A 9888-nucleotide genomic window follows, 5' to 3' on the forward strand; every position below is an offset into this window, starting at 1 on the left:
CCCCAACAAAATGGTGTTGCAGAGAGAAAGAATCGAACGATTTTTAATATGGCTAGATGTATGTTGAAATCTAAAAGTATGCCCAAGGAATTTTGGGTCGAAGCTGTTTCTTGTACAGTATATTTGAACAACAGGTCTCGAACAAAAAATGTTAGAGATCAAACCCCTCAAGAAGCATGGAGTGGAAGAAAACCAAGTGTCAAGCACTTGAGAATCTTTGGGAGCATATCCTATGCTCATGTGCCACATCAAGGGAGAGCGAAGCTTGACGATCGAAGTGTCAAGCATGTGTTTGTTGGCTATGATACGAGTTCAAAAAGCTACAAGTTATACAACCCAAGCATCAACAAGGTAGTGGTAAGTCGTGATGTTGTATTTGATGAAGAATTGGCATGGAACTGGGAAGCTCAGGAAGAAACTTCATATGATTTTCTTCCATACTTTGGTGATGAAGAAGAACCAGAGACCGTGGAACCTATGCAGGATATAACTCCACCTCCTTCTCCAACCAATGTTGCATCTCCTTTTTCTCATGAAAGTTCAAATGAACAGCCGCAAAGGACAATGAGTATTCAAGAGCTCTATGAGGATACATAAGAAATTACTAATTTTGATATTTTATGTTGTCTTTTTGCTGACAGTGAACCAATGAACTTTGATGAAGTTGTTACAAACAAAAGGTGGAGACAAGCCATGGAGGAGGAAATTGAGTCAATAAAGAAGAACAACACTTGGGAGTTAACAACCCTTCCCAAGGGACATCGAGCAATTGGAGTGAAATGGGTATACAAGACAAAGAAGAATGTTGATGGAGATGTGGAGAGATACAAGGCACGACTTGTGGCTAAAGGCTATAAGCAAAGGCAAGGCATTGACTATGAAGAAGTCTATGCACCTGTTACCCGCATGGAGACAATTCGTTTGTTGATCTCTTTGGTGGCGTAAATGAAGTGGAAGATCCATCAACTAGATGTCAAGTCAACCTTCTTGAATGGCTATCTTGAAGAAGAAGTCTATGTTGAACAACCATTGGGCTTCATGGTCAAAAACCATGAAGATAAAGTGTTGCGGTTGAAGAAAGCTTTATATGGATTAAAGCAAGCCCCACGAGCATGGAATAGTTGCATCGACAAATATTTTCAAGACAATGTGTTTACTCGTTGTCTCCATGAATATGCTCTTTACCTTAATATTTATACTAATGAATATATCTTACTTGTTTGTCTTTATATTGATGATCTTATTTTTACGGGCAATAACCCAAGTTTGTTTAAGCTTTTAAGAAAGATATGTCACGTAAGTTCGAGATGACAGACGTAGGGCTCATGTCATATTACCTGGGCCTAGAAGTAAAGCAGGTGGAGGATGGAATTTTTTATCTCTCAAGAAAATTATACAAAAGAGATATTGAAAAAGTTCAACATGCTCGATTGCAACCCCGTGAACACGCCGATGGAAAGTGGGACAAAATTGTCCAAGTTTGATGAAGGAGAAAAAGTGGATCCCACATTTTTCAAAAGCCTTGTGGGAAGTTTGAGGTACTTGACTTATACGAGGCCAGATATCCTCTTTGTGGTTGGAGTAATAAGTCGCTTCATGGAAGCTCCTACCTCCACTCATTTGAAATTTGCTAGAAGAATTCTTCGCTACCTAAAAGGTACGATTGACTTTGGGGTATTTTATTCTTCTTCTAGTGATTTAAGTCCTATGGGATTTTGTGGTAGTGATTATGCGGGAGATATTGATGATAGAAAAAGCACAACTAGCTTTGTGTTTTTCTTGGGTGATTCTGTTATTTCTTGGAGTTCAAAGAAGCAGTCCATAGTTACTCTCTCGACTTGCGAAGCCGAATATGTAGCAGCAACATCATGTACATGTCATGCTATTTAGTTAAGAAGATTATTGAATGAGCTCAATTTCCCACAAATTGAAGCTACAGAGATTTGTATTGATAACAAATCCGCACAAGCACTCGCGAAGAATTCAGTGTATCATGATCGACGCAAGCATATAGATACAAAGTATCACTTCATCAGAGAAGCTATTGCCAAGAAGGAAGTCCAGCTCAAATATGTGAAGTCTCATGATCAAGTTGCATATATCTTCACAAAGTCTCTCAAGCTTGAAGATTTTCAGAGATATATTGAGGTTGAATCTTGGAATGAAAAAAAAAATTAAAATTAAGGGAGAGATTTGTGGGACCTAGCCAAATAAATAAAATAAAATAAAATAAAAAAGAGAAAAATGTTGATTGGATGGATTTGTGGCTGGGCTGTGGAACCAATTTGCAAGATATGCAAATTGGCAAATTGTTGAAGTTGTCAATACCAATCAAACACCAACACGAGAGAGAAAAACAACTGAAGTTAGAGAGTGTGAGTAATATTGTAGTGAGGTGTTTAAAATAAAAAGCGTTATTTCTTTTGAAGTTGTAGTAATCATTTGGCACTACTAAGTTTTAATATTATAGTGGTAATATTGCTCCACTTGAGTATTGTATTTCACCCCGTTAAAAAAATTGGTGTCTTTGTTACTCTCTTGTGTTATTATTCCTGGGATATTATTTTTTCCCAACAAATCCAACTCTAACTTAAAAAAACGAAAAAAAAAACAACAACGTGATTCTACCTTATCCTAATATTTTCATTGTCGACAAGGACTTTAATAGAACCAAAATGGGTTGTGCTTATCATTATAGGGAATTAGTTGGTCAAAACTTGCACCAGCTGATTGGCTTCCTTATCATGTGCTCAATTAAGTGATATTATCAAGTTTTTCAGAAAATGGGATAAGACTTCAATTGGATTAACAACCGAATAATTTAACAGTCTAGCTTTTGATTATTTGAGAGATTTGGTAGCTAGCCTAAAGAAATCATTTCACATTCGTAATAGAAACTATTCGCTTATTTATTTGTTTTTGTCATACAATTGGTAATTAGTAGTTGTAGGTGTAAAATGGAACAGAAAAGGGAAGTTAAAACTGTGGGCTGCGCTGTGAAAAAGTCAGCCATATGAGCTGCAAACCAATTTGATGAAATTATAAGCAGGAAAGATTTTTTGCGTAAACTACCCACAAAATGCCATGAGAGTTTACAGTGCCATGGCGGCCCTCTTACGATCTCATAATTCAACCTTTTCAATTGGAAAAAAGAATTGTTTTCTGTTGATGATGATAATCAATCAGTCAAATAGTAATGAGTTGTGCCAAAGGACAAGATAACTGTTACTCTCCCAGACACCACATCATGAGCCCCTCCTTTTTGGAACCCTGGAAAAACTCCCGGCTTCTGCCCTTTGGGGTGAGCACTCTGTGTGCACTGAGTGAGCCCCTCATTGTGAACCACATTAAGCAAGTCGCATTGAGGGAGGATCGATCCCAGGTATCTATATGGATGACCGCCCTCCAAATTAACTGGGTCATCCCTAAAGGAATATATGATCCTGTTTGAATTGGCTTAATTCAAGTGCTTTAAAGTTAATAGCTTAAAAGCTATTTTGTAGTGTGAATAAAATAAAAAACTGATTTTGAGTACTTATTTCAAGTTAAAATGACCACAAAAAAGAAGAAGCTAAAAGCGAACAAGGCAGAATATCTAACTCATGTCTTATGCTTAAAAATCGCAGAAGCGACTGGAATTTATTTTCACCAACTACTACAGTAAATTTTTTGGATGTGCTCGATTTACATCTTATGTAGCAAAAGAGTCATTATATTCAACTCCTACCAGTACTTATATTCAACAGCTATATATCAAGTAGCCATAGGCATTAGATGATCATTTTGGACCTGTTCTAATTAATGACATTTCCATGTATATCGCAACCGTAAGAACTTCATTTGTCCTTCATTTTCTACCATCCAAATGGAAGAAATCAGTGAGAGCAAAATATGCATGTTGATTATTTGAAGAGAAAAAAAGCTAGCTAAAGTAGAAAACTTTTTCGTCTTAAGAATTGTTTCCTTATCTGTTAAACTAGCACAGTAAAAAAAAAAAAAGTTTGAGTCGCTCTGATGTGTTATTCTCAATTTCATACATCTCATACTTAAATTTTTTGGTTACTATTTTCTGCCTTAGAAAAGCTAAGGCGCAATTTAGTGCTATCACTATATGTATATATAGATAGCAAATTTCTATATTTACAATGGAGTAGTAGGTATGATGGTATTATACATTTATTGATTAAAATCTTACATACGCCTATATGATGAGCATTTTACCTACGAACTTGGAAAAAGTTTAGCATTTTACATCCAAGATTAGATAAAGTTTACTTATGTATATCTTCTTGAATAGGACTATCACGTTCAATTTTGACCTTATTACATCCAGTTTCATCTAAAAAAGAAAAACAAATTTATTATTAAATATAAAGGGTGTTTGACCACATGAGTTCGTTATGTTTGGGAAGTTAGAGAGAAATGAGAAATACTCAACACCCCAACCTACCTGGACATTAATCAAGCACAACTAAATTCAAAAACAATGAAAATCCGCCCCCTGATTTACTCTCTTCTCTCTGACTTCTCTCTTTTCTCATTTTAATTTAAGGCCATCCTTCCCTGTATATATATACATCACCATTCTTCTTGAGTTTCTCACCGTATAGTCTTAAACATTTTTTATAAATTTCCTTTTTTTTTCAAGGTTGATTCATCTCTTACAAAATTTACTTCGTACTTTTTCTCAAATATCATCAAGTTATTTACATCTTTCTCAGAAAGACCATATATTTTATTTCCTATTGTCCAAGGTAGGTGTCAAAAGTTCAAGGTGCTTCATGTGTTATTCTTGATTTGACAAAACTACTAAATGCTACTAGTAGTTCTTTCATTGCATTAGGCATCAAACGAACAGTCACACTTTTCTTACATAGGTCATTATTAGTTATTACAAGGGTCATCGATCATCTGATCAGTGCGAGTTACGATCATTTCCATTTTCAAACACACGAAACACGGCATATAGATCAAAATGGATATAGAGAATACAAGTGATTCAGACAGTGTTAGGGGCTCGAGGCGTGTAGGATTCAGTGGTCCATTAGTTAGTGGCAAGAGAAGTTCAAGGTTCAACGACGATGAATCCTACGTAGAGATCACTCTTGATGTTCGCGACGATTCAGTTTTGGTTCAAAACATTAAGGGTGCTGATCAGGAATCAGCATTGTTAGCTAGCAGGCTTGAAAAGAGGCCTAATACACTTGGCTCTCAGCTTTCTTTTCATCTAAGGCAAGTCTCAAAGGAACTTAAGAGGATGACTTCTTCAAACAAGTTTCACAAAATGGATAGGAGCAAATCTGGTGCTGCTCGTGCTCTACGAGGACTTCAGTTCATGAACAAGAATGTGGGAACTGAAGGCTGGTCTGAGATTGAAACACGATTCGATCAACTTGCTGTTAATGGAATGCTCCCAAAATCATTGTTTGGTCAATGCATAGGTTTGTTCATTACTATGGCTCTTCTACTTTGGTTAAATATCTTTCCACCTTATCATTTGGATTAATCGCTCTAATATTTGTTATACTGCTAATAATACTGTAACAGTTGAAGTGTGTGACCACCTCTATCATATTCCCGCTGAAACTTCTGTCCTCACATGCGAGTTTGATTCTTTTAATTTATTGGACCAAGCACATGAAAATTGTTTTTGATAATGAACATGGTGACACTCAGACACTACATATTTATTTCTGCTTTGTCTTCAATAGTAACTGCTGACATAGTAAGAATATGTGTATAACATTTTGTCAATGTAATCAGGTATGAAGGAATCAAGTGAGTTTGCGGAAGAATTATTTGATGCTCTAGCTCGAAAGAGATGCATCACATCTGCAGCAGTGACCAAGGCTGAGCTGCGCGAATTCTGGGAACAAATAACAGATACTGGCTTTGATGCCCGGCTGCAAACTTTCTTTGACATGTAAGATCTTATCACTCTTTACATATTGAATTTCCCAATTAAGTTTTTGTTAGTAATCTGTATTTGTAAAACAATTTGGAGAAAATAAAATAACATAAACAGAAATGTAAATGAAATAACAAAAACAAAAACGGCGGCGCGAGACTTGCCTTCTTCTCAACTCTTTAAAAGTTAGAAGAAGTGCAATTACTTATATACCCATAAAAAACCTCTTCCTCTTCCAATATGGGACAATGCCAGGGGGAAACTTAAAATTTCACTTAAATTTTTTTATTTCCCTCCATTTCCCATTCACCTTATTTTAAGCATATCATATACTTAAAATCCCAACAGTTTTAACAAAAAACTATGTTTGAAAATCAACAATTGAATCGAACTTCTGTTATCAGATAAAACTATTTTTGACAAATTGTTAAAGAAAAAACAGGACAAGTTCCATTACAACTTGCTGTTCTCTATAGGAAAACTTGTACTGTAAGTTCTCACGTCGATGTTGTTGATAACTAACTGTGGCATGATAAAAAATAGGGTGGACAAAGATGCAGATGGGAGGATTACTCAAGAAGAGGTGAAAGAGGTAAGTCCCTAAAGAAAAGGAACTGATTATTGTACTAATTCATGCAATTATACAAACCTGAAGAACTCAAAACTCATACTTTGTTCAAATGTTTTATAGATCATCAGTCTTAGTGCTTCTGCAAATAAGCTCTCGAAAATCCAACAGAATGCAGATGAGTATGCAGCTCTTATCATGGAAGAATTAGATCCAGATAATGTCGGATACATTGAGGTTCGTTCTGTCTCTACAACGATCCTCCAAAACATACTTAAAACAAGAGTTTAAGCTATATATATATTCACGGTGTAAAGAATTTTCTACACAATCGTGCAGTTTAACATGTTGTATCTGAATATAATTATGTTTTCCAAGTTACCAAATCAGGTTTGATGTAAAGAGTTACATGTTGTAGGTCAACTAACGTGACAGTAAAAACAAAAGTTCACATAACACAACTCTTAAAACAAGGACATAAGCTAATAAGTGCATGTATCCGATGCAGCTTTACAACTTGGAGACATTGCTTATTCAGGCTCCAAGCCACTCGACGAATCTCACAACAAACAGCAGAGTTCTGAGTCAGATGCTCAGTCAGAAGCTTAAGCCTACGAAAGAGCGAAATCCCATAAAAAGATGCAAAAGAAGGCTGGAATATTTCATTGAGGACAATTGGAAGAGGATTTGGGTGATGGCTTTGTGGCTGTCAATCTGTGCAGGACTCTTTACGTGGAAATTTATTCAATATAAGCGGCGGGCTGTCTTTGATGTTATGGGCTACTGTGTCTCTGTAGCAAAAGGAGGTGCTGAAACAACAAAATTTAACATGGCACTAGTTCTTTTGCCAGTTTGCAGAAACACCATAACTTGGCTAAGAAGTAGGACCAAACTTGGGAAAATAATTCCCTTTGATGATAACATCAATTTCCACAAGGTATAAGGACTTCAACAGAAATAGAAACAGAAAATCTTTAAACTCAAATGACTTATTTTTGTGTTTTCTTGTTTAGGTGATTGCATTTGGAATAGCAGTTGGTGTAGGCCTACATGCAATTTCACACTTAACATGTGATTTTCCTCGGCTATTACATGCCACGGATGAAGAATACGAGCCAATGAAGCCATTTTTTGGAGAAGAAAGGCCAAATAACTACTGGTGGTTTGTGAAAGGAACGGAGGGATGGACCGGTGTTGTGATGGTGGTCCTTATGATCATAGCCTATATACTAGCCCAACCATGGTTTCGTAGGAACCGACTTAATCTCCCATCAACAATCAAGAAACTTACTGGATTCAATGCTTTTTGGTACTCACATCACTTATTTGTTATAGTCTATGTCCTCTTCATTATTCATGGATACTTCCTCTACCTCTCCAAGAAATGGTACAAGAAGACAGTAAGTTCTTGACTAAGTAAATTATATCTAATTAATCATGCCTTGTCTTGCCATAAAATTGATCTAATATCTTTCTTTTCTGAAACATTGATCAGACATGGATGTACATTGCGGTGCCTATGATACTATATGCTTGTGAACGTCTGCTTCGTGCATTTAGGTCAGGATACAAAACAGTGAGGATTTTGAAGGTACATCCAAAGCCTAAGACTATTTGAAGCATTAAGATTCTTAGTTTGATTACATGTGAATGGAGCCTTTATCTGAAATTTGAATTTTCAGGTAGCTGTATACCCTGGAAATGTAATGGCAGTGCACATGTCTAAGCCTCAGGGATTTAAGTACACAAGTGGACAGTATTTCTTTGTGAATTGTTCCGATGTTTCTTCATTCCAATGGTAAGTTGATGGAGGAGGGAGAGAAACATAAAACTTAGTGCAAATTGGAGTATTACCTTTAAAATCATACTCTCTTTTTTGTTTTGCAGGCATCCTTTTACCATCTCCTCAGCTCCAGGAGATGATTACCTAAGCATGCACATTCGAACAGTGGGCGATTGGACATCTCAGCTCAAAACTCTCTTCTCTAAGGTATTGAATTAATAACACATCAAATACTTCATTTTCTAAGAAACTTACACTCTTTAGGAAATTAATGTACTGATCAAAATCTAGGTTTGTGAGCCTCCAACTGGTGATCAAAGTGGCCTTCTAAGAGCAGACATAGCGAAGGCCGACTATAAGCCTAGGTAAGGGAATAAAGGTTTAAAATGTCTAAGTGTTCAATGATTTTTTTCCTGAACTCTATGCACATTTTGATTCAAATCAATGTATAACAGATTGCCAAAGCTCTTGATTGATGGTCCCTATGGAGCACCAGCACAAGATTACAAAAAATACGACGTAGTCCTCTTAGTAGGCCTTGGCATTGGGGCAACCCCATTGATAAGCATAGTAAAAGATGTGCTCAATAACATCAAGCAACAAAAGGATATAGAAGATGGCGTAATAGAGAGTGGAACTAAGGGTACTAAGAGAAGTCCTTTTGCAACTAAACGAGCCTACTTCTATTGGGTAACTCGCGAGCAAGGCTCGTTCGAGTGGTTCAAGGGTGTGATGGATGAGGTCTCTCAGAACGATCAAGAAGGTCTAATTGAGCTCCACAACTACTGCACCAGCGTTTATGAAGAAGGCGATGCCCGGTCTGCATTAATCACAATGCTTCAATCAATCCAACAAGCTAAAAGTGGCGTCGACATTGTCTCTGGGACAAGGGTCAAAACTCATTTTGCTAGACCAAATTGGCGCCAAGTTTTCAAACATGTTACCATTAATCATCCTGATCAAAGAATTGGTTAGCTTTCTAACAATATCTTTTATGATAGTTAATTCTGATTAATATTGTTAATGTGTTCCATGTTTAACATTCTGGTTTTTAATCTTATGTGTTGACAGGAGTATTTTACTGTGGTCCACAAGGTCTGGTTGGAGAGCTAAGACATTTATCTCAAGATTTTTCACATAAGACGGGCACAAAGTTTGAATTTCATAAAGAAAACTTCTAGAGCTCAATACTTATAAATATTTGTTTATTATGTTAAGTAATTTCCATAGATATTTATTTTATTATGTAAAATAATATTCTTTTTTTTCCTTTCCTGCTGTATCTTTATTAACTTTTGGGATGCATGCTGAGCTTGAATCCAATTAATATAGAATGATGTTAGAAAGCAAATTGCAGTGTCAGCTAATATAAAGCTCTAAGCTGTAAAGCCAATGCTGAGAACTCAAATCTATCTGGAATTGCTTTAATAGCTTCCACTAAAAATTAGACTATTATTATATATATATATATATATATATATATATATATATATATATATATATATGCACCTTATCTCTGAGGTTTCGTCTCTTTGATTTGGATCCTAATATGCAAATAAAACAGGTGTCAACTTAGCCTCCATTATGGATTTCTTATGTATTTAATTTGGACTGACCAATAGTTTCAAA

General features: G+C 36.0%; 1 protein-coding gene across 1 annotated transcript; it reads left to right on the forward strand.

The window, feature by feature from the left end:
- The first annotated feature begins 4511 nt into the window (after positions 1-4511).
- LOC104227658 (respiratory burst oxidase homolog protein B) lies at positions 4512-9529 on the forward strand. The gene is made up of 12 exons (XM_009779940.2): positions 4512-5441; positions 5764-5923; positions 6452-6500; positions 6600-6713; positions 6985-7413; positions 7490-7876; positions 7972-8067; positions 8159-8274; positions 8364-8466; positions 8551-8624; positions 8715-9229; positions 9331-9529. The coding sequence occupies exons 1-12, from the start codon at positions 4976-4978 to the stop codon at positions 9438-9440; spliced, it is 2619 nt and encodes an 872-aa protein (XP_009778242.1). The 5' UTR covers positions 4512-4975; the 3' UTR covers positions 9441-9529.
- The last annotated feature ends 359 nt before the right edge of the window (positions 9530-9888 follow it).

This window comes from Nicotiana sylvestris, chromosome 1 (genome assembly GCF_000393655.2).
Source record: "Nicotiana sylvestris chromosome 1, ASM39365v2, whole genome shotgun sequence".
NCBI lineage: Eukaryota > Viridiplantae > Streptophyta > Magnoliopsida > Solanales > Solanaceae > Nicotiana > Nicotiana sylvestris.

Bases quoted from the DNA above. Each gene is read 5' to 3' on its own strand.
- LOC104227658 (XM_009779940.2), top strand. From the start codon at position 4,976: ATGGATATAGAGAATACAAGTGATTCAGACAGTGTTAGGGGCTCGAGG. The intron at 5,924-6,451 runs GTAAGATCTTAT...GATAAAAAATAG, and splicing joins CTGCAAACTTTCTTTGACAT to GGTGGACAAAGATGCAGATG. The intron at 6,501-6,599 runs GTAAGTCCCTAA...AATGTTTTATAG, and splicing joins CTCAAGAAGAGGTGAAAGAG to ATCATCAGTCTTAGTGCTTC.